The sequence below is a fragment of the Eublepharis macularius genome, chromosome 1, assembly GCF_028583425.1.
Source record: "Eublepharis macularius isolate TG4126 chromosome 1, MPM_Emac_v1.0, whole genome shotgun sequence".
Lineage (NCBI taxonomy): Eukaryota > Metazoa > Chordata > Lepidosauria > Squamata > Eublepharidae > Eublepharis > Eublepharis macularius.
This window is the reverse complement of record NC_072790.1, coordinates 228825682-228850976: the sequence shown is the minus strand read 5'-3', so window position 1 is coordinate 228850976 and position 25295 is coordinate 228825682. Positions and strand designations below refer to the sequence as shown.

Sequence of the window (25295 nt, the reverse complement as noted above, 5' to 3'; positions counted from 1 at the left end):
GCACGTTTTGCACACGCCCAAGGGCATCTGTGCAATGAGTGCCAGGTCTCCCACCTCCCGCCTGGAAGGTAAGGGTACCTGGCAACCCTGCCTTCTACCCAGATTATAGGGCTATGTCATAAGAAGTAGCTCAGTGAGATGCGTTAGTAGAGGCAAAGACTATACACTACTCTGTTGGGCACTGTCTGCTGACTGATGTAGACATGCACATTGCTAAACTTGCCATGTAAATTAGTTAATCTTGGTTTCAGAAAGATTGTTTGGCTTTATGCTTTTCTCAAACTTTTCTGCTTCTATACCTCTTTCACTGAATGTCCAAACTGCTATTCATTGTTTGTATTTTGCTCAGTGAATGTCCTAGCTGTTGATTATACCGTTTTTTTCACTTGCACTGCGTAATCCGCCTTGAATCTCAGTGAAAAAGGTGGAATATAAATAAATAATAATAATCCTGCCTTTCTCCCAAAAGAGATGCGATAGCTTACCAAAGGCAAGAATCAGATCACAATATGATACATAAAACTCAAAAATAGCACATAAACACATATCGCACAATCAAGATCAGCTATCTCATCAACTATCCTGCAAAATCTGTGAACACAGATTAGCCCTCAAGCCCCTTCCAAAGTTCTACTTTGTAGAGTTTTCTAAAAGTCAGAGGACTGGGAACTTGTGTTATGTGATCTGGTGGAGTGTTCCAGCCCACCCCAAAAAGGCTCAGGTTAGGCAGTGGCAGACTGAACCACCCCCCCAAGGGAAGGGTATGTTTTTCTAGTATAATTGCCCACTAATATGATCAACAGTTCAAAATAGACCTCAGCTGCTGCAGGGTGTGCACTGCCTGATGCCTCAAACCTAAAGCATATGTGATTCTGGGAGTCCTCGAACAAGCTTACAAGCATTTTTTTTTAAAATTTATAGAGCAGGTGTGACAGGACTCAGTATAGATCATAACTGTGGCACAGGGGAGAAGGGGTTAAGACTGCACCTCCTGCGCTTTTTTTCTGAGCTGGTATGTTCACACAGGGCTGCTATTTCTTCCATAGGGGTAAAGATACATGTCTGGAACCTGATTGTGCACCCCAGTGGCAAACGGCAGCTCCTCCGTGGAGCTGTTTTAGGTAGGGAGAATGGCACAAGATGAAAGGCTTTTTAAAAAGCCCTCTGGCCTGTGTGGCCATGGTCCAGACCCAAATTGGGGTCCTATGGGCCTGCTTTTAAAAAGGAAAATCATTTGGGAACTCCTTTCCAAAACTCCCAGCATCAAATCTGTTTTGGTCCTTACTGCTCAAACACGTATGTTTACCTGTATTTATACGACAGAGACAGGAAGCATCGCTCACTCAGAGATTTGACTTTGGTTTCAAACAGAACGTGGCTAATTGATGAAGGTGATGGGTCAAGATTTTGCTTCCCTCATCCACAGAAACATAGAGGGGGAAGAGAACCCAAAGGTCATCTTGTTCAATCCCCTGCACAATGCAGGAAATTCACAGGTATCTCCCCCTCTCACTCCCCGCCCCCATGACCCCTGCTGTATACCCAGAGGAAGGTAAAAAAAAAAACCCTCCAGGATCCCTGGCCAATCTGTCCTGGGAGAAAAATTCATCCTGACCCCAAAGTGGTGACTGGCATTTCCATGGGCATATAAGAAAACGCCACAAAAGCCTAGCACTGGTTCATCATTTCCTGTAAAACTAGCCCCACACTGCCTTAATTTCCATATGAACACACATGGATCCCCTCACAAGGCCTTAGTCAGCGTGCTCAAGGTTGCACCGCGTGTCCCATAATTTTACTAATCTTTCTGAGAAGGCACTTTTATCATTTTCCCAATGCAAAAGGTGAAGTACTCCTTTTTCCTTTGAAACTACACCTTTCCAATAATGTCAGAAGATAAACTTTATGCTCAGAAGCAGGACTTCCAAAAGCCACCATGCCCCCTCCATAAAGATTCCCTCTGCAGCCCGTTCACACCACTCATACCCAACCAAAGATGCGTGTGAAAACATGGCACATGACTCGCCCACTTCACAGGCCCCCAGGGTGACAGCCCCCCCCGTAATTCTGCTCCTCTCTAGTCCATCTCCTGCTGGCAGCCCTGCTCAAAAGCTCACTGAAGCATAAGAATCTTGTTAATCATGAACCGTGTCAGTGCCCAGAAACAATCCAGCTCTTTCGGAGGTCTACAAACAGTGAATAAAATCCCCCTTTTCCTGTTTGCATTTCAAGCATTGATCATCACTGTCTCCACAGATCCGGATTGAAGAGAAGGGATTAGATACCATGATGTCATCATTTTATAAATTCCCATCATTTTAAAATTGAGTTGGGTTTCCTACACGGGCAGCACGGGCAAGTCGGCATCCATGGTCCAGGAGCAAAGCTTTCCAATGCCAGTCACGCGGTGCCTCTGCTGGGTGACTTTTTTAACCCTTTTAATTGGGTCTCAAGGTATAGGATAGATACAGCTGAGCATCTGGACCTTGTAACCCTGCACTGGGAGGGGAAAGGGATAGACCTTTTTTGTGTTCTACCCTCTGTGGGAACTTGTTTGCTGCTGACTCCTAAAGCCACACCCACCCAGCTGTTGCTGCCGCTGGCAGCCGTTGCAAACCGCTGAGATTACAATCTGGCTGGAAGAGGGGTGGGGGGAAGCATTAATCCTCTTGATCTCTCTTAACAGGTGCTCCATAGCGGCACCATTAGCAATGGAGAAAGGATCATTTCTTTCTACTGGGCTGCTCTATTCTCCCCACCCCTCCGCTCAGTCCTACTCACACCAGTAACTGCTTGGTTTGTTGTGTGGGTCAGTGCCAGGTTAAATCCACTTCAAAGAACATCTCATCCAGAGCATCTGAACAGAAAACATCTGGGAATTGGCATAGGAGGGGGAAGGGTCAGGGACCAGTGCAGGTAATTAGATCTCAGCCCTGGAACCTGTTTTCGATGGAGGCATACCAAACAGAAGTGCCTCTTGCAAGAAAATAAGGAGAGCCCAGCTAGGTTGGGCCAAAGGTCCAGCTGCTGCAGCACTGTCTTTCCAAAAGAGGCTAGCCACATGCCTCTGCACAGCCCACAAGCAAGGATCAAAGTGATAACCCCCTCCTGTTGTTTGCCCCCAACATCTGGTACCCTGCCTCTGAACAGGGATGTCCCGCTTATTTTAGCATGGCTAGGAGGGGCTAACAGAACTAACCTGCATGAAGGGACAACCCCATCCACTCTATTCCTCACCCCCACCACCAAGGTTGGGGAAGGGAGTCAATGCTGTTTATAGCCAGCTTCACTAAATGACAGGCTTTGCAAGAGGAAACTAGCCCAAGCCTGGCCAGCCCAAGCTTCCCCTTTGACCCATAGGGAATTTTTCTGCCAGAATGAAACTTCCTACCTGCTTTTGTGATTGTGAGCAAAACACGGGGCTTTCTCTCATTATCAATGACCTTATCGGGCTCGTTCAGGGGCTCTTCCTGAGACAGGCAGGCCCTCTGGAACAACAAGCAGGCAGGGGATTTTTCTGACAAGCAGGATGGAAGCCGGAAGGGACTGAGGGTTTGACAGCAGGGTGCTGTCTCTCCTGATGGCTTGCTGTTCTCCTCCCCCATTTTAAAAGGCTAGATGATGTGCAGTCTATCACAGCAGGGGATGAAAACTCAGCATCCAAAGGCAGACAGAAAAGCTAATACAGCAGCTGGAATCTTCAAGGTACTGGGGATTCACTGGTTACTGTAGTAGAAGTCATGCTTAGAAGCATTGCCTCCCTGCAGTACTACGGAGGACTCACAGTTCTGTGGCCTTCTGCATTCAATGGCATCTACAGATAGCAAGGTTGGGGAAAGAACCTTTGTTTGAAATTTTAAAAAGCCACGGGTTCAGAAGTGGAGCACAACCTTTGCATATAGATGGACCCAGCTTCAATCTAAATGATCTCAAGTAGCAGGTGCTTAGTAAAGCTCTTCTCTGACCGAGACCCCAGAGAGCTACTTCCAGGCAGAACATACCAAACTGATCTGGTCTGACCCTCCTGAAAAGCAACTTCAAATGCTCATGGAAATGCTTTAATATAGTGGTACTTAAAAGTGGCTGCTGTAATAAGAAATTCATTCTTTGCTGATGTACAGCCCAGACCCCAGGCAATGGCTATGCAGGAGCTGCAAACATCAGGTGATGAGCTCAGCACAAATCTCTTAAATGTTATGGCAGCAACATGCATAAGAGCTCTTCAGAGGTTCTGTGTGCAAACTGTACCACACATGAAGCTGAATCACGCCATCGGTTCATCAAGCTGAGTATTCTCTTTTAAGATGGGCAGAGGGTCTCTAGGGGCTCAGGCAGAGGTCTTTCACATCACCTACTACCTCATCCTTTTTCACTGGAGGTGCTGGGGAATTGAACCTGGGACCTTCTGCACGCCAAGCAGAGGCTCTTCCACTGGGCCACAGCCCCTTCCCTTTGAAAAAGGGAACTGGATTTAAAAAGGGCTTCTCTCTACTTTGCTTTGACACTTGACAGTGTCATTTCTTTAAGACCACCCACTGATCTCAGCTCTCCATCACCTACATCTGATTTTGGAAGAAGGAAGAGCTTAAAAAGCTTCTGCTTTCTTCAGATGACATTTTCATAGTGCCGGGGTAGGTAAAGAGAAACCAAAAGGTGTCCTGATCCATTCCCCTTGTAATGCCACCATTCGATTAGTGACCAATTAACCGATTCTCGTAGGGTGCACTTATTTAACTGCATGCAAGTATCTCCATGCACTTACCTGCAGAATGTAGGGAAGGGCTGTGGCTCAATGGGAAAGGCACATTTCTCTATATAAGAGTAATCAGAGTAGACCATACAGGCCTAGGCAGACCAATAAGATATGATTTAGGGCAAGATAGTTTCACATGTTGATTGGTGCTGGGTTAGAGTTGGGGGAGGTGGCAGAGTACATTTAGAAGGGCTTGGGCCTGTCAGCTTCAGTGCCCCCCTCTTTGCTAGCTAAATGCTAGAGCTAAGGTCTGTGGGTATTTAATTGCTTAACTTGTAGTCGGTGATTTCACAGGCACTACCCAACAGATGCCAGTGTCCAATATTTCACACAGCAGCACTCCAAACTGCAAAGCCTCTGAAAAAGAAGTTATTTCCTTGATGGAAACCATCTGGATTGCATACAAGAAACAAACAAATAGCAACTGAAAGGCCCAAAAGCCAAGGTGGAAACAAACAATGGGCTTTCCCATCTTTATGGCATGGCTTGGCAAAGGCTGGATCCCAGACACCCATATTTAGCCACAACACTCCTTCCATTGCACCCTGTGGTGTCTAAGAAAAATGAAAAGTTGCCTTATACTGAATCAGATCATCCAAATAGCCCAGAGGTTCCTACTTAGACAGATGTCAACGGCTCTTCAAGATCTTTTGCAGCTTTTATAAACTGGAGATGCTGGACTTTGATGTTGGGATCTTTTACAAGCACGAACAGGAGCTCTACCACCTTTTAGCAGGAGATGCTAAATATTAAACCTGGGACTTCTGTGATGCCGTGAATGTGATATATCACTGAGCCATGGACCATCCTCAGGAGAAAATGTTGCTAAGGGACAAGCCCTGCTTCCTTCTCAAACCGGAGTGCTGTAAAACCCACAGCCTCACAGGCTTTAAACCTAGCAAAGGCATGAAGTCAAAAATACATTTTAAAATTATTATCCCTATATCATGTTCCTACATGGGACTCCCATTGGTCTCCCATCTAGATTATTTACAAGATCCTCTCATGCTTCAGTAATGCTGCATCATCTGGTGTTCACAGAGCGTTCCCTGAGTCCCTGGAAAAAGCACTTCTGCCCTTTGGCCTCCTCTATTTAACCCTTCTTGCATGAGACCTCTGCAGCATGGAATGCAATTCAGTTGAGATTTTTTTCTCCTTTTGTCCACCCAGTTATGCCTAGTGTTTAACAGACACATTCCAGAGGGGCAGCCATGTCAGTCTGTTGCAATGAAAACAACAAAGTCGTATAGCCCCTTATCTGCTGGCCTTTAAGGTGCCCACAAGGCTGTTTTTCTGATTAATAGACATTAGTCATTCTGTCTATTTGTGGCATTTCCCCTTCCATCTGCTCTTTTTCTTCTTTTGCTTAGCTGAAAACAGAGGAGAGGAAACCATTGTCACATGGTGAGCTGCTGCTCTCTGTACATATACCACACGAGTGTTTGGAAAGAAATGCCAGGCACTCCCCTGCACTTCTTGCATATGTTCCAATGGACCTATTGATCAGTAACATTTTCTATTTTCTGGTCACTTACTGTCCTATTTTTGTCCCTCTTATTGCCTCTTAAGGATTAACATTCTGTTAGTTAAGGATTGCTAGCATGGTCATTCTTCATCAACATTCAGCTTCTTCCCGAAGATGTCTAAACATTAAACCTCTGAATGTGGGTGAATCTGGTTTCCACAACACATCCGTGTAAATGCCTCTGCCCTCCAGTGCACGGCTTGCATTTCTGCAGCTGTCAGAATCTGTTTGGAACCATTTTTTCCCCTGGTATGTCTTTAACCTAAAGAAAAGGCATTTTGGCCTTTTAATCACTGGAACACAGGATATTGCAGGGTTAATGAATATAGCAGAAGGATTGTTAGGTGCATTTAACTGTGTAACGGTGGGAAGGAGTGGGGCTTACAGGGATCCTTGGAAACAAGAATACGAGTTTCATAAACCTGTTGCTATTTTCATCTCTGAAATGCTGTAAGCTTACGTTCCTGCCTGGAAAATATGGAGACAGAACTGAAATTCCTTGGATTAAATGGGAGGGAAAGAAGAAATCTCTTCACTGAGAGTACATTTGCTTGAAATCCATCAACTTCCCACTGGGCATTTCCTCTGATCGCTTTTGCCCTTAAATATATGACTAGTCTTAATTCTATAGCAAAGAAATAGCTCAGTTCTCCAGGAAGTGGTGGGTGTGAGTCAGCAAAGACTACTTCCGATGTACTGAGTCAGGATTGAGCTGGAACGTCTGCATCAGGATGCTTGAAAGTGACGCTGGAGAAAGGAAAAACCATCACAGCTCAACCGACTGTGAATGCAGCAGCTAACCTCTTTTTAGTACTAAACAAGCCACAAACTCGATTCACGAAGGCAAGAGGGACAGAAGGGCAGAACAATGTAATGGCTTCTGACCGGAGAGACTGACATCTCCACTCAGCCCTGAGGAACAACTGGGCAACTCTCTGAGTCTCAGCGCTGTGCCTCCACAACAGGAATTATGGTAACTGATTTTATAAGGTTGTAGCAAGGAGAAATAAAATGTGAACTGCAAGCTTTTTGGACAGAATGGAAATGAGTTGCCCAGGCTATGCTATAGTTCCTGTTTTTATTGCTTTATTTCAAATAATACAATGGCCCAACAGTATTGGACAACATAAACCACAGAATTGTTCCACCCTCGCCTTGAAGCCACAGCAGCCAGAAAGTTTGCCCCAGCCAGCATTACTCCAAAGGACTGGGACCTGCATACCTACAGGACCACCTCTCCCACTATGTCCCCCGCAAGGTCTTGCGTTCTGCAGACAAGCAACTTCTGGTGGTCCATGGCCCGAGGGACATTCGGCTGGTCTGGTAGAACGCTCTCCTATTGGAGAGCTGGGCCCTGTGGGACCTTTTACAGTTCCACAGGACCTGCAAGACAGGGATGTTCCTCCGGGCCTTTGACCCACTTTTTGTCCCCCCTTCTGACCACCAAACCTTCCTTTTCCAGCCACCCTGGAGTTACATCATGGTGGTGGCCATGGTTTATGGTGACCTTGCAGTAGCCTGATTTGTCTGGTAGCGTCTGAATTTTATGCTATTTAGATTAATGTGTTAATAATGTTTTTATTGTATTTTAACAGTATATTTTGTTGGAAGCCACCCTGAGTCCGCTTGCAGGAAGGGCAGGGTATAGGTTGAAAACAAACAAATAGATATCAGCTAGCAAAAAAGCTGGGGAAGTAGAAGTACCTGAAGCAATCATTGGTTGAATCCAGAGATCTCTCAAAGGGGCCACCAGCATGCACTCAAAGGAAAAGTATTTAACCTAGCCAGAAGAAAATCTCTTCAATAATTAGGGACATTCAGTCCATAAAAGTAATATGGTAAGGTAGAAGGAGGCACAATCCCCCAAAATAATGTAGAGCATGATCTATGAGCCCTAGCAAGGGCCAACTGATTATCTATCAAGATGTCCTTTCAGACTAAGGCCAATAGATATCAGAAACGCAGGGGGCAATTCCTGTTTTTAGAACAGGTACCTACCAGACAACATCTTACTATATAATTGAGTAAGCGTGTTTCAGACGACTCACTTTATACCCTGGTGCACCACCAGAGGGCATTGCTGCAGAGGAAAGCCCAGGTAACTCACCATATCACTCCAGAAAACATGTCACGATGGGAAGCCCAGGCAGTGAACAGGAGCGGAGCAGGTGGCAATGCCTTTCCCACAGTTTAACGCGCTGGCATTAGGTGCGAAGCAGGTGGCAATGCCCACCCACCCCCACCTTAACCCAGCTGCTATTCAGAGCGGAGCAGGTGGCAATGGCCACCCCCTTCAGCCAGCTGGTATTACGAGTGGAGCAGGTGGCAATGCACACCACCACCTTAACACAGCTGGAATTAGGAGCTGAGCAGGTGGTAATGCCTGCCGCCACCTTAAACCAGCTGGTATTAGGAGCGGAGCAGGTAGCAATGCCTGCCCCCTGCATTAACCCAGCTGATATTAGGAGCGGAGCAGGTGGCAATGCTCACCTCCCTTCAGCAAGCAGCTGTTAGGAGTGGAGCAGGTGGCAATGCCCGCCCCCTGAATTAACCCAGCTGATATTAGGAGCAGAGCAGGTGGCAATGCCCATTCTCTACCTTAATGCAGCTGGTATTAGGAGTGAAGCAAGTAGCAACACCCACCACCACCTTAACCCAGCTTGTGTTAGTACCAGAGCAGGTGGCAATGCCCGTCCCCTTCAGCCAGCTGGTATTTGGAGTGGACAAGGTACAAGAGAAGTGGACATCCACCCAGGGAAATTAAGAAAAATATTTCTATATATTGAGGCAAAAAGCTCAAAGGTTTATACAGTAGGTGTGCTCAACAATTTTCATAAATATCGCGCATTCATATGTACAAAACAGTCATAAGTCAAAATTCAACAGTCAAAGTCAAACTAGAGACTGCATGCCCTATTCCAAATCCTTTTAAGAACAGGGAAGGTGCTCCAGGTCCAAGGAGAGGAGAAGGTAAGTATAATTCAGTGAGAGTAATTGTAGCAGTTCTTATTCCTTTCTTGTAGGTGTCTTCCAAGATGTTACACTGAGAATCCAACACGGAGATAGCCCTAGCTGGGGCCGGCTAAACGGCAGATTTCGTCATAGAGACTTCCTCAGGGGCTTTGGAGGATCTCCTCGCTCAGTGCTTTCAGATGACGCGGATGCCTTCAATCACACGTCATTCTCTGGGTTCCAAGAAATGAAAGCCAGTATTAGGCTCCGTGGCTTGCTCTGCTGCTTTTCAAGATACCTGGGAAATGAGGAGAGAAGGTACCTGCTCTGGCTTCTTGGGAGCAGGAGAGTAGCAGGCATTAAGAGAAGGGTGACCTCAGGCAACCTCTGTTGAGCTGCCAAAGAATGGTTATCAAAGAAAGGGGTTTTTCTGCGCTGGCACCTCATCTGGGCAACTCCTTCCCCAGAGGTTGCCTGGTGCCTGCCTGTTTTTATGTGTCACATGAAAACTTTCCTTCCAGGCTTTTTTGTCAAATCCCACCACACCCCTCCTACACAATGGCTCTTCTGGCTTTAGATCTTGTTCTATTGCTTTCTCAATAACTTTTAAATGATTTTAAGGTTCCTTAGGGTCATGTCAGTAGCCAATTGTTTTAGTGTTGGTTATTTATAATGCGTAGTTCTATTACAAGTTGGATGCCTGATGTGCTGAGAGTATGGAGCAAAAAATGGCAGTGCTAGCAACTCATACTAACAATTTTAAGAAGGCAAAAATAGGGAGAGTGCTTTAGCAGGGAGAAAGTCCAGAAAACAGGGGCTGACTATAGTAAACAGAGACATTTGGAGTGCCTGAGTCCTTAATGGCAGGATTTGAATCCAGAGGCACCTTAGACACAACCAGATTTTCAGGGTGTAAGCTTTTGAGAGACAAAGCTCCCTTCTTCAGATACCAGAAGGCTCTGACTCTTGAAAGCTTATACCCTGAAAATCTTGTTGGTCTTTAAGGTGCCACTAGGCTCAAATCCTGCTCTTCTACTGCAGGCCAACGTGGTTCCTACTTAGGTCTTTACAGTTTATTTGACCCTTCAGATTCTAATATTCCATTGTTACTTTTTATCTTCAGCACTGACCATTTTATTTTGTTGTTTGCTTTAATACACTTTTGTTGTATGGAAGCTTTTCAGGTGGCGCACACATGAATACACAAAGCTGCCGTCTACTGAACGAGGCCAGATTGAATCAGTCTGGTAGCAGCTCTTCAGGGTCTTGGGGAGAGGTCTTTCCCATCACCTACCACTTGATCATTCTAACTGGAGGTGGTGGAGACTGCATCTCAAGCAGGTCCTCCCCAGCGACTGCTAGGTTTTCTACATAAATCACTAACATTTTATAGATCAGCTGTATTATAGTCTAAGGGGAAAGCTGCTGATTGGATTGTCCTGCTTGAAGTGATTCGGCCTTGCAACATTTGAAATCAGCACACAGTACATTTGAAGTGGCAAAACAGCATTTTGGAACTTCTTTTTCCAAAGGTGTCGCCTTTCTATTCCTGTCATCACAGCCCTTACTTGAAGGAACAGCTTGCGTTCTAAAATGGGAACTCTGTGCAATTGTTTTCTTTTTCATAAGTCACGGGAAGAACTTTGCTCCAAACTGCTCAGACAATTTTAAGTTGCTATTAGCAAAAAAAAGCCAAAAGGAAAGGGACACAACAACAAGGCAGTCATGTGAGCCCCCAGGGAAAGTTGTGGGGGGGGGGGTTGAGAATGGACTTAAAAGGCAAATTTGCTTACTGGGCCTTCTGTTTAGGATTATTACTTCTGCAAGGGCAGTCCGAGAGTTTTGAAACCCGAGATAGACAACCCTAGTAGACACCCAATGATAAATATGGAATATCATCCAGCTAGAAGTTTTCCTGTACAAGCATTAGCAACATGCACTATACAACTGTTCTCCAAAGCAAGTTAATTTAAATGGAACTTGCTCAGGAAAGCATTTTCTATGAGACAACCTGCCACTCACCCACTACCTAAGACAGGTGCTTCACTTTCCCTGGTGGGCTGTCAGCCTCTGTCATTCTGCCATATGGATTACCACCAGTGACGCCGATTGAACATGCAAGTGCAGCATATACTGTGTCAAAGAAAAACATTTTCAAATGCTACACCGAGGAAAGCACGTAAGAGCTGAATGAATCTGCTTATCCATTCATTCCTTTTCCTCCAAACTATGTAGGGCAGAGAGAAAAAAGTTTGTGTTCCTGACTGCCACAAATCATTCTTAGCTCATTCCCACCTGTCTTCTAAACCAGAAGTCCAGAGCTCCCAGCATTTTTAAAAAGTTTAAATATCAGGTGCATGGGGCCTGATTCAACTGCAAGTCCTGGGTTCAGATGTTCCAGTGTCTCATCTGATTTGCCCAAAAGATTACAAAAAGTACATTGCCCACCTACTCAAGCTTATCTTCACTGATTCAGAGGCAGCTTACCTCCTTTTTTTGCCAAGATTCCTTTTTTTCTGACTTTCTACAGCTGATAACTGTTTTCCTGTTATTCAGTGCCGACACATAGCATACACGTGGCCCTGCCCAAAGATGGCCAGATACATTTAGGCTCAGATAGGGTTATGCTCAATCAGAGCACCTTGGACTGCAGGTTTCAGGCATTCTGTTTCTGAATGCACCACTTTCTCTAGCAACCTACCATATGAGGCAAAGGACTAGACTGAAAAAAAGGTCTTCCCCCAAAATCACTTTGGAGACAAGTTGGTGCAGTGCTGTAGCTTCCTTATTATTAGGAGCTAGGAGGGGCATGCATATTACACTCATTCTGCAGTCACCAAACTCAATTCACGCCATTGACTCTCATATACAAAGTCCTTTATGGCCTTGGACCCTCATATCTGCAAGACGACCTTTCTACCTATATTCCGCCTCGAAAATTTTGCTTATCTGAACAGGGCCATCTACAGCTGCCATTCTGCAAATGGCCAGGATCAACAACTACCTGTACATGTTTCTTTGTTGTAGTGCCCCGCCCCCCCCCCCCGCCCATGGAACAGTGTGCCTGAAGAGGTCAGGAAGGCTCCCACGCTCCTGGCATCGCTAACTGTGTAAAACAATGATCAGGAGCGCATTTTTATAAAGGAAATAGGGCTACATCATACCATATTGGTACAGGAAAATGTGTCATTTTTCTTCTTATGTAATAACGTGTTCTGCGTTGTGTAAGAAGTCATGTTTAAAACGTATGCTTTCAGATGACAGCTTTGTTTCATATTCTGCAATCCTATTCATTGTTTATTAGACATACCAGCCTACTGATGGCTTTGATTTACGTTATTTAATCCACTTTGAATCTCAGTGAAAAAGCCAGACTATAAATAACAAATAAAAATAAATAAAAAAATAAATCCCCAGCTAACAGGCAAATAGCTGGTATAGCTGTGTATCTGTATTGTGTTAAAGGAAATGGGAAGATTATCAGGAGAACACAGGATGGCATACATCCCTCCTCCACTTTAATCCCAACCCTGTAAGGTAAGTTAGGCTGAGAGAGAGTAGCTTGCCCAAGGAAAGGCAGTGAACTTCATGGCTGAGCAGATCTCCTTGATCCCAATCCAACACTCAACTCACTACACCACACTATATTTTCATTTCAAGTCAAGAGAATATAAGAACACCACAATAAGCCAGCCCTAAAACCACGTCAGCAAGAGAAACGTAGCTGTTATAGCTAGAGAACCAGCTTCAAGACACACACAAAAATCCCCAAACGTCTTGAGAAATGTCCAAGATGATCAGCTGACAAGCAATTGCCATGTCCAGCCAAGCTTTCTTCTACCTTTAGTCTTCAAAATTAACATTCTTCTAAAAGCAGTTAGCAGCTGGGTTTGGATGAGAGCGGCAACATTCAAAGGCAATTAAGACCTGGCGGAAAGAAAGCATATACTGCTCCTTGCCACAGACATGAAGTGGGTCAGACAAACTCTCAAAATTCTCTCTCTCACACACACACACACACACATGCATGTGCACGCACACACAAACAGCATCTAAACCACACCAAAACAAGCGCACACTGAATCCTACCTCATTTATTCCTCCACTTCATTTATAGTCTTCTATAGGTAATATGAAATGTACTTCCCAGTTTGCAGAGACCCACTTTTGCAATAACTATCAACCAGAAGAGCCACATTTACTGCCATCCCGTGTATGACGACTGCACTTCAGAGAAGCTCACTGCTTATCCATTCCTTTGGTGGTGTTAGTTTCTAAGCGGAAACCACCTGCCGAGCACAAGCCTTGCTCACTTTCCTGAAACATGGGGGACAGTGCTCAGAACAGCCACAGGTGGCATGTGGAAGAGTCACATGTGGCTCCTGAAATACTATCACTGATCTAAGCAGAAGAGCATAAAGCCAAAAAAAGCCTCTCCCTATGTGTTTTGGGGCATGTCTCAGGGAAATGGTGGTTTGACTAAAGAGGACTGCAAGCAGAATTTGGCCTCCAGACCAGCAGCTAACCACCATTCCAAGGGCTGATCAGAGCCTACAACTTAAGGCTCTTATCAAACTCAATCATTTTGTTCTGCTTATGGGTTCCAAGCAGTGCCGCCAGAAATACTTCTGCTTGGTGGAAACTATGATGTCATCTTCTAATATGCACACACAAAAAATTAGGGACACTCCAGTTCTTACACCAAGGATACTTGCCTAAGCTCCCATTTCCATCTTTACACATTGCTGAAGACTCTACTCCACACTGATTTGATGTAAAATATGTTATTCTCAATTGATTTAAAAGCCAAAAGGCTTTTTTTTTTGCTGGATAAAACAATAATTGTCTCATAGTTATCAATCATCAGTTCAAAGTAGGCCTCAGGAGCTTTATGGCATGAAATGGTTGCGTGTACATTGCACTCACATGCATTGATGTGTGCCTGGCACAAATACAAGATGCATCCACTTACCTACTCAGAGATTTAACTCTGGAGATGCTGGAGACGGAACTGAGCCGAGAAGAAAGACAACGGTAGCAACTCACTCATAAAACCTGAATAAGGCATCCCCAAAAGGCCAAATATATACACAAAATATGGACAATTATTTACTTGATATAGGGACCAGAAAAGAGGGTAAAAAGAGAATCTGAGTATATGTGATATGCATGAGTTCTTCAGCAAATGGGTCACCCCCAATAGCTTGGAGAAGCTCATATGACCCTCCCCAACTTAACTGGTATAAAAACAGCTTCTGCTCAGATTTCTACATGTTGCATCATCTTTCTGGTTTAACACTAAAGCACTGACCCAGAAGAATGGAAGCCACCTGTGCAAAGGCATCATTTCTGAACTCCCGATCTATTTATTTGGCCTGCTTTAAAGGCAGGCAAAGAGTCTGATGCAATTCTTGCACAAAGCAGGCCGTGTCCTCCCAGTCTGGCTGGAAACAGCTGGACACTGTTTCTCTTCCCTTCTAACCCAAATCAGCTGGAACGGGCTTTAAAGCTGGAGACAGAATGAAATCCACTCCTAATAACAATTTCATAACAGTCCCAGATTTCCTGAAAGGAACCGTGCGCTGCAGAGGAAAGGGCTAAGGAATTCACACTTTCTCTAAGACAATAATGGCTGTAACACACATAAACATGCCTTTTCAAAATTAAGGCGAAAAAACAACAAAAGAGGATCTTTATATAAGAAGGTATTCCAATTGCGCCCCGCCTCTCCCCGCCCCCCGCAAACTCCAGTGAATTCTAGACTGATTGTTTTGCTGGCTGAGCTTCCCTTTAAGCTGGGTTTACGGCAGGCCAGCATAAGACATTTTTATGTCCAATGCAAAAAATACCAGCACTTACCCGCACAATTAAGCTAAAAATACGGGGCACAGTTATTCTTAGTATATTTATGTTTAAACATTGTAGTTATTTGCCATCCATTTGTAGAAGGGATCCCATGGTACTGAGATGTCTTCTTCTATTTGCCCTTTCATTGCGACGTTGCGCAAAACTCGCACGAGAAAATGTGGTATTTCGTGTTTTCCGCGCGACGTTTCAGGATGGGGAGGGCCGTCTGGAATCGGCCCAGGTCTGCTGTCATCACAGCTTGTTTGATTGCAGCAAGGAAAGAGAACAGAATCTAGGCTAAGCTGAGGTTTCCCTTCCTGCTACAGGTATCTAAGCCTGGGCACAACCAGCGGCGTCAGCCTTTCGATACCAACAATTGCACCTTAGCACTTAGCCCTGAGTGAGCCACCCAAGGGCATCCAGGCCTGTTCCAGGATGGAGGACTTGTACCGTATATTGCTTTTTGTTGTTTAAATTGTATTTTTGTGTTTCTTTGTAAACCGTTTGGCGTGTCTTGTGGGGAAAAAAATGGACAGAGATTCTTAAATAAACAGAGTAAGACACATGGTCAGTGGCTACAGTGATAGGGCTCTGCAGAACCCAAGCAGCTGCCAGCTATGCCGTTGTATATACACATCTTTTCCCAATATTTTCATTGACAAATGTGTTTGTCAACACCCAAAATTTCACAGCAAAGCCTGTCCTCCAATACACATTACTGGAGGTTCTATTCTATAGCATATTCATTTGCACTGGTGTAGCCTGTCCTGTGCTGTTTCAAAAGCCAAGGATTTTGTCCTTTCACTTAAAGATATACAACAAAAATATAAAGCCGTCCAACAACCTGTTATCAGGAGTTCAAAATAGACATCAGCAGCTTTAGGGAGTGAAATGGACAGCTGAGCGCAGCATGGTATCTTAGGGTTCATGAGCACAACATCGACGTTCATATGCCCTAGATACGATGCAACTAGCCATTATCTTCGAGACTAGAGATACTGGAAAGGAAGATGAACCTTGAATACTCACACAAGCCTGGCAGCACACAGTAATAATTTTATAGAAGGCTTCCCCCAAAAAATATTGACAAAAGGTGACAGCAATCCACCAAGATGGACTGCCCCAGTAAATAGGGACAGTTGGGCCTTTTGTACATGGTCTTTTTGTGAATCAAGTTTGGAAGGGTACTGTCAGTTCTGAGCAAGAACAACACTGAGCCAAACTAGAAATTTGAATCTAATTCTTTATGCTGGTTTTTTTAAAACAAACAAACAAACAAATAATTATTCATTTCCCTCTTTCCAGATTTAGAAGCCCAGCCAAGCATGTAATTGCAAGGAAATGCCTTTTTCTAAGACTCTGCTGCAGTGCAAAGGGGCAAGAAGGGTGAACAATTATACTTCAAGGAAATCCCAGGCAGAGTTTAACCATGTTAACAGCTGGCTGCTAATCTGTATATTTGCCTCCTTATGGAGGGGGGGAGGGGGTGGGCAAGGAGAGAGATTAGACTAGGGATCTTGAGCTAAACTACTTCTGTGTCCATAAGGATAATAATGTCGGGTCATAGCCAGCAGTTTCTAGGCCGTCTTTCCCTTGTGCATTTCAGGAAAACAGAAGCACCCTGAAAAAATTGACAAGAAAGGAGGTCATGGTAAAAGCATCTTGACATGACTGACCCACTGTTCCAAAATTTATTTTTGGAAACTCAGGCTGCAGCCTGGCAACAATTATATCACAAAATGGATGTTAAAAACTATTAACTCTTCTATAGCAGGGTTAAAGGGCCGCAGCTCCAGCCTGCTGAGATTCCAGTCTTCTTCTACCTCATCAGAAACAAACATGGGGGGTGGGTGGGTTTGAGAGCAACACCTAGAGAGGGATAAAGAATGAAAAGGGGGGTGTAGAGTCTCGGTGACAGCTGAAAGGGTTGCAGGCTATTTTGTGAAAGAAAAGAGCTGGCTAATCCATCATCTGCCCTATCCCAAGAGCTGGCCAAACACTTATCAGCTTTTAAACGGGGGAAATCCAAACAAGACCTCTCCACCACACACACAGGGCACAATCCACCAGGATTTTCTCTTGCATGAGCCTCACCTAAATGAACTGACACTACTGTTCTCTTGTGCTACTCCCATTCATTTTGATGGGGTTTGCAGAGGAAAACATCTCAGTGGTTTATCTATGGTATCTATTACCTATATATCAGCCATTATGGCCAAACAGCAACTCCAAGTTCAGACACAGTGTACCACGTGCTGGGGACAAATAGCAGGACAAAATCTACTTTCATGCCCTGCATAAAGGCTTTCTGGAAAGACATTTTGCTGGCCACTATTGGGAACAGGATGCTGGACTAGATGGGCCTTTGGTCCCTCTCTTCTTTGATTCTTAGAACTGCTACTTCAGCTTGTCCCATGACAGGGTATTCCACTAGATGTAAATTAGTAAGTGAAACCTCATTTCTCTGGCTCTTAATCCGTGCAAAAGGTCTTCCTTTTACGGAAAAGAAGAACAGAGCTGCCTCCAGATCCATGGGTAAGCCAAAGTAGTCATTTCAGCTAAAGAAAGCCCAGGGTGGTGTCTGCAGTTATTAGATAAACAAAGCACTGGTCCAGAGTGAGGCAGGAAAAGACCATGGCTTCCTCTGACCTCACTGTCCCAGCAGCTGCCTTATAAGATAGAGCAGGCCTGCTTTCTTTTGTTTTTAGAGACCAAGAAAAGCCAAGCAAAAGGTGGCATGAGGCCAGAGACATCTGAGTGGCACAAGGGCAAGCCTCTCTGGTGCAGGCCTGGCTGATTCCAGAATCACTTTTCAAGTCAACTCTCTCGCAGCTACCAATTGCAGGGTTCAGTCTGGACCACATGACCTCTGTTCTGGGAATTCCAGGTGTTTAAATGCTCTGGTTACTTGTTAGGGGAGGTAAAAGAACTCATTTACATGAAGAGTTCTTCATGTAACTATATCCAATCTTTGGAATCAGAAGAAATCTGAGCCAGAAACCTCCCAGTCTCTAAACATGAACATATAGAATTGCTTTTTACTGAGACAGACCACTGGCCTATTGTCTTTTCTGACTGGAAATGTCCCTCCAAGCCCTTATTTTCCCACCCATGATACCCAAGATCACTTTGGTTGGAGAGGCCAGAGAGTAAAATTGGGAGATTTTGCATGTAAAGGAGGTGCTCTACCACTAAGCTATGGGCTCCTTGCCAGATAGTGCCTCTTGTGGCACTGAAAAGAGGAAGAAAGGGCAGTATCCTTATGGCACCACTGCAGGCAGCCCATTGGTTCCCTCCTGACTAGGCCTGGCTATAATACTTCTAGGTCAGGCCTTGGTTACCGCCAGACTCTGCCTTGGCTTGTGTGCCTCCCTGGTCTGTCCAGTCCCTCTCTTGTCCCTCTTCCTCGTTCCATGTCAAGAAACTTTCCTATCCACCTACCTGACCACCCCCTTCGACCAAGTCCTGCTGCAGAACAATTGCTCAGTCAGTGCTTGAATTGTTAATGAATCATGACCAAATCAAAACACCTCATATCTTGACTTGAACTCTGAGGGAAGAAATACAGCTACACACATACACAATTAAATATGACATGAAAATTAAATGTCCCATCAACTCTGAAACACTGTTCACCTTAGCTTGACCTTGAAACTAGTTAGTAACTATATCCAATCTTTGGGAATTCTGATGTCTAGCTTCTATCAGACCTTTTATTACCAGATTGGTTGTTAAAGCCCATTAGAGTGCAGGCCTCCATTTTGGTTGCTTGCTTAGAACTATGCTGACTTCCTGGTTTTTACAAATTCTGATAGATATTAGGGAATTATGTTTTCAAATTGTATATACTTATATGTTTCATGTTTTAATGGTTGTAAAATGTGCACTTAAATTTTTATGGTAAATGTACTGGCTAAGTGCTGTAATAAAGAATACTACTACTTATTACCAGATTCTAATGGCTGACGGTCCACTTTGTAGTGGATATCACTACAAAACGGCTGCCATCGAGACTGGGACCAGTCATAAAATGTTGGGAGATTCCAAACGAGGCATCACCCTAGGATTGCAGCAGCTGTTTCCAAATGGCCACCCGCTGCAACACAAAGTTGATGCCCTGAGGCAGATGAAAGGTAGCATTAGCTTTTCATTTTGGGAAAGATCTATTTTGGGGAAGAGGGGATAATGTTCCAGGAAGCACAGCAGAGGGTGTCATGCTGCCCACAAGCACCATCTTTGTCATCAGTGGATCAGATAGGGTTGAAAACTCTGGGTTGGGAAATTCCTGGAGATTTGGGGGGGGGGGGTGAAGCCTAGGGAGGGTGGGTCTTGGGAAGGAGAGAGATCTCAGCCAAGTATAATTGTGTAGATTCCACCCTCCAAAGCAGCCATTATCTCCAGGGCAACTGATCCCTGTTGCCTGGAGATCAGTTGCAGTTCCAGGAGATCTCCAGCTACTACCCAGAGGCTGGGAACCCTAGGGCCAGAGGGAGATAAAACTTGTAACTGTGAGCCCCGACTCCTCCCTCCACCTTTGCTACAGGTTCACTGGACAGCTCAGTTAATCATGTGTAAAATGTGCATAAAGAAGGCCAAAGATATGCACTACACAGTCTTGGTGGTTCTTTTATTGACATTTGTTTTCTTGACCAAAAACCCACCTTGCATTTCAGTAGAGGACTGAGGAAGGGAGAAATAAGGAACTGCTTAACCCTTTTCCTTTCTGATAATTTTTTTTGCTGGAAATTATACCATCCTTAGTTGCTTTTTGCCCCTTTAGGCACACAAATCTTTTACCCTGCAGACAGAAAAACAACTGGGAGTTAATTTTAGACCAGAAAGCAACAGAAGGGAAAGGGTTAAGCAGTTTCACTCCCCACTCCTTCCACTGAAATTCACAGACTCATATGGTTGTATTTAACAGGCAGCTTCGGCCCTCAGCGACTTGAACTTACAGGACCCTTGCGGGTAGGTGGATGGGTGGGGAACCCAATAAAGTTAGTAAAGAGGGTTACAAATTAAAAGCACTGCAGTATTTCTAGAAGTGGTAGATTTTTAGCTCATCTTCACTATTAGGAAACAGCACCATCTCCTGATGAATTCCTTTGTGACATCACATTCCTTGTTAACATTTTACAAAACCTTCTAATTTTAGCCAATTCAGGGCTACCTCATACATGATGGGACCGTCTTGTTCCTGTTCAGGTGCCAGATGTTTCTGCATTGATCTCGAAAGACAAAGGCCAAATTCATATGTGTCACTTAGCTGCTTTCCACACTGATGGCACACACATGCAAAAACAGAAACGCAGTTCTAAATGCACAAGGAACAATTTTCTGGCGTAAAAACAGAGGAGCAGCTTTAAATGTATTTGTTTCTGAATCAATTGATGGCCATGCAAGAAGACTGTTTTACAATCATGTTCCAGTCTTATGTTTTACAATGCATGCACAACCTCAGTCAAAATATTTATTTATTTATTTATTTATTCAATTTATATACCGCCCATCCCAGGGGCTCTGGGCGGTGAACAGTTAAAATTGATAAAAACAAAACTAAAATCAATATACAAATAATAAAACAAATTAACAAGGTGCAGTGGTGGGGAGAACCTTCCCCACCCCAAAGGTGGGAGGCCGACATGGCACCGCCCCCTTCAATCACCAAATGCCTGGCGGAACAGCTCTGTCTTACAGGCCCGGCGGAACGATAATATGTCCCGCTGGGCCCGGGTTTCCATTGACAGAGCGTTCCACCAGGCTGGGGCCAGGACTGAAAAAGCCCTGGCCCTGGTTGAAGCAAGGCGGGCTTCCTTAGGGCCGGGGACCACAAGTAAATATTTATTCGCTGATCGGAGCGATCTCCGGGGAACGTACAGGGAGAGGCGGTCCCGAAGATATGCCGGTCCCAACCCACTCAGGGCTTTAAAGGTAAGAACCAACACTTTGAACCTGATTCGGAATTCAACTGGAAGCCAGTGCAGCTGGCGCAGGACAGGTGTGATGTGTGACTGGTAAGGTATACCAGTCAGGACCCGTGCCGCCGCATTCTGGACCAGTTGTAGTTTCCGGATCAGGCCCAGGGGTAGCCCAGCGTAGAGTGAGTTACAGTAATCTAGCCTGGAGGTGACCGTTGCATGGATCACTGTAGCCAGGTCCTGGGGCGTCAGGTAGGGGGCAAGTTGCTTGATCTGACGAAGATGGAAAAATGCAGACTTGGCAACCGCCGTGACCTGGGCCTCCATCGATAGGGAGGCATCCAGGAGCACACCCAGACTCTTTACCACTGGCAAATAGCAACTGTTCTTTCTTTTATCAGCCTTCCAAGTCCCATCAAGTCTCCCGACATCATCAGCTTTACCCTCATAATTCTTCAATATACATTTAGAAAACAATACATCCACTTAAAAAGCATTAGCTGGAGTTGTCAAAAACGTTAACATACAGGTGGATGACAGACTTAATTCAAACCAGTGTTCTCATTATGAGAGGAAAAGTAGCAGGTCCTTAAGGAAATCTACAAGTCCCACCACCTGAGCCCCACCAATTTAGCTCCCCCTGAAGCTTTTTCAAAACAGCAGCTTAAGAGATCTATCACAACAGGTAGCAAAGCCAGGCCCTACCTGACCCTCTGAGGTCCAAAACCTTGGGTCCTTCGATACCTTAAAACAAGGTATCAACCAAATGAACCTATGAGATTTTCTCTAGATGTCACAAAGCGCACAGTGCTGCTGCCCTCCAGGTCTCTTTACTTCTTGTCTCCCTTTTAATGTCTAGATAAACACAATACGTGGAGTGACCTCGTCCTCCATATGTCGCCCTGCTCCTACAAGCAACAACCCAAAGTGTCAGCATGACAACATGTCACATACCATAGATGTTGCAGGGAAGAGGGCTCAAAGTCTTACAGATTGGTAGAAGTACAATGTTTCATGTAACATACACTTAAACTCCCGGAAGTACTGACGAAAGCAAAAATAATTCAAAAGAAAGGCACAGAATTAAAGCAAAACAAAAAGATGATAATACTCAGTATCTGTACAGCACTTGTAAAGCAATTCATACACAGCATCCTATTGTACTGCATACAACAGCCCTGGGAGGTAGACCATATTAATATCCTCATATTGCAAAGACTGAGGCTGAGAAGTCTGCCTAGAGTTCATTGTCATAACTGCAACAATACACCAACTGTCAAACAAAACGTTTCTGAGCTTTGGCATTCCAGTGCTGAACAGCAAGGGACAATTCTCTGTGAATTAGCTGGATTTCTGCCTAGCTTCATTTAATGTATTTAAGTTATCAACTGCATCTTTTGTCATATTCCAGATTCACTTACACCAAATCAAACAGAGTAGGCATGTTGTTAACTTTCATCTCAGCCATACCGATATAACGAATTTTGCAAATAATTGTTACACATCAGGCACATCTAGGCAGTGCTCCCCCCCCACCCCACAAAAAAGACAAGTGGCCCCTTGGGGGCCTAAGCTTACCTGCCCAAAGAGGTGCTGGTACTGGGGAAAGAAGAGCTGGTACTGCATACCAGAGCTTACCACCAGAACAAAGCCCTGCTCTAGGAATCAGTTGCCATATCAGTATTCAGCACCATAGGGCTTGAACCAGGGGTCCTGAGGAATTAGGCACGGACTACCTATTTGCAGGTCCACTGGCCAAGACTTCAGGAGGGAGTATCAGAAATAAATGTATCTGCAATTCGCTGGGCTGGTAAATCTGGAAGCCCCTTTGATGAATTCATTACAGTTGTTGAAATGATAATAAGCAATGATCCAAAAAGCTATTTTAAGAAGGAATTACCAGTGTGTAATGAACAGTTACAGAAGTGTTGGGAAAGTTGCTAAAATGAAGAAGCATGACAGTTTACAGGAAGGAGAGAAATAAGTTAATGTGTTTGAGAAGAACTGAGTGCTGTTCGTTAATTTTTGGAATTTATATAAAGTGTCTGATGAAAGGAATGCACTGCCACAGTTGTAGACCTCAAAACATTAATTAGGGGACTAGGATTTCAGGTACAAATCAATGCCTTTGAGCTCATAATAAACAATGAATAAGGAAGTGACAAAGAGGTCCAGCTGAACGGTGCAGCACAATATGAAAAACTCCAAGGTCCTACCTTTGACTTCCCCGTCATCTTTTTAAAGAAGCTAAGGGTCCTCCCCAGGGTGGTCCCCTCCCTTTGCGGGTGCACCTGGTCCTCGGCCTCCCCCGTGGTGGCGTCCAGCCGCCCGCAGCTCCCGGCACTAAAGCTGAAAGCATGGAGGGAACAGAAGAGTAAGAAGGATGGGTGGTAGGAAAACAAGCGTGGGCGCCCGCGCACACACACACACCAACCAAAGCCAAACAATCCCCTTTTTTGTTGTTATTGTTTCTAGGCCAGGAAATAGGGAGGGGCCGATTCCCTTGACGGCCCTGGTGACCTCAGAGAGTGGCTGCTCCTGTTCCCAGCTGGGGAGATGAAGCACAGAAGCATCTCTGTTTGCTTAAGCTACAAAAGCAGTCAGCAATTGGGGGTGGAGGGAAAAGAGTTGCAAGTCAGTTGGAACGTGGAAAGGATTTCAGGACTTCACTCTTCCTCACCACATAGGTCCCCACTCCCCTCCTCTTGGAGCCCCTTCTGTTCCCATTGTGTTTATGTTATCCATCTGGCTCACAATTTATAATCATTGTTACACCATCTCTTATTACTAATATAGTTCTATCAAGGTACCCTATATATTTGGACATTTTGAGTATTATACTAAACATGAACATAACATGCCACTGGTTCCCAGGTAAATCCTCATTTAGTACAAACCCTTTACCCAGTATCAATGAATGATAACACCTTTAATAACCTCCAATTCCAAGAAGGCATTGCAGTGGAGCAGGAAGACAATACAATCCGTGAAAACTTTTTAAAAAAATAAATGGCAGTAGCACTGCAAATCCACAATGTTTACATTTCTGCGTGCAGGTTAGTCAATTTGTTTAATATGGCATAAAAATAATGTATATTAAATGTTGCTTTTGCATTTGTGAATTGGGAATCAGCTCAGCTATGCTGTATGAGCCTTTTATCCCCTTCTAGATTTCTTGTTTTGCATTTCTCAGTGCATGCAGCTCTGCTGATATCAAAGGATCAAAGCAGGTAGATTAAATACTGTTCTTATTGGAGTGAATCAATTGAACAGCTGGGTGAGCAGGAAGTGCAGGGATGGTAGTGATGGATTGTTTTTTCTGCCTTCTGTTTCCCATGGCCGTCCTCTGTGACCTCCAAAAGACACTGGGGCTGGAGGGACAGTGTCACAGGAGGACATCTGTGGACAAAAACCATGAGATTTGTGCAGCGGGAGGTACAGCAATGAGAAATGAAAAATCAGTCAAATTTGCCTAAATTCTCCCATCATCAAATGAATTACAGCACAGCAAGTTTTCGGTGTCACCTGATTCCCTGCCCTCACTGCAGCCCTACCTGTTCAGACCCTGTAGTTTTTTGATCATGGGGATCCCACAACCCACAGCAATGCCTTTTGGGGTGTTAAATAGTAAAGAGTCCAGTAGCACCTTTAAGACTAATCAACTTTATTGTGGCATAAGCTTTTGAGAACCAAAGCTCTCTTTGTCAGATGCATCTGATAAAGAGAGCTGTGGTTCTCGAAAGCTTATGCCACAATAAAGTTGGTTAGTCTTAAAGGTGCTACTGGACTCTTTACTATTTTGCAAGTAAAGACTAACATGGCTAACCCCTCTCGATTTTTGGGTGTTGTGAAGGGTTACCATGGAAAGAAGAAGGGAAGGAGGAGATCCACCACTGCAAACCCCTTCCTGCTTGCACAGCCATAACCACCAATTATATCCCATCTTTCTTCGTCTTTCAAATAATGATAATTCGGTGACAGAGAAACGACTTTTCTTCTTGGTTTGTTCCTTTGTGTGTTTCAGAGCTCCAGTGTGATTCTGAAAGGAATTCCAGGATGTTTCCTAAATCACTTGAAAGTGTCCTAGGAACAGGTACGGCTGGAACAATGTTCTCCATCCCTTAAAGGAATGCCGACAAATGCCCCCAACTGTCCCTACTGCCTTAGTTGTGGTTTACTGAAAGGCAGTGAGCAGCCAAGGAGCTGATAAAGACCAGCCTTTACAAAGACCACAGCAAGGCAGGCAGACTTCCTAAAGAAGCTGAGCTATGAAATAGCAACAGTTCCCCTGCTGCCACTC

At 44.6% G+C, this 25295-nt stretch overlaps 1 protein-coding gene across 1 annotated transcript in view; it reads right to left on the bottom strand.

Moving 5' to 3' along the window:
- ARHGEF2 (Rho/Rac guanine nucleotide exchange factor 2) overlaps positions 1-25295 on the bottom strand; it is a 163202-nt gene that overhangs the window by 115939 nt on the left and 21968 nt on the right. The window contains exon 5 of the mRNA XM_054991393.1: positions 23212-23344. Coding sequence (XP_054847368.1) covers positions 23212-23344 — 133 coding nt within the window. The remainder of the gene's footprint in view (positions 1-23211; positions 23345-25295) is intronic.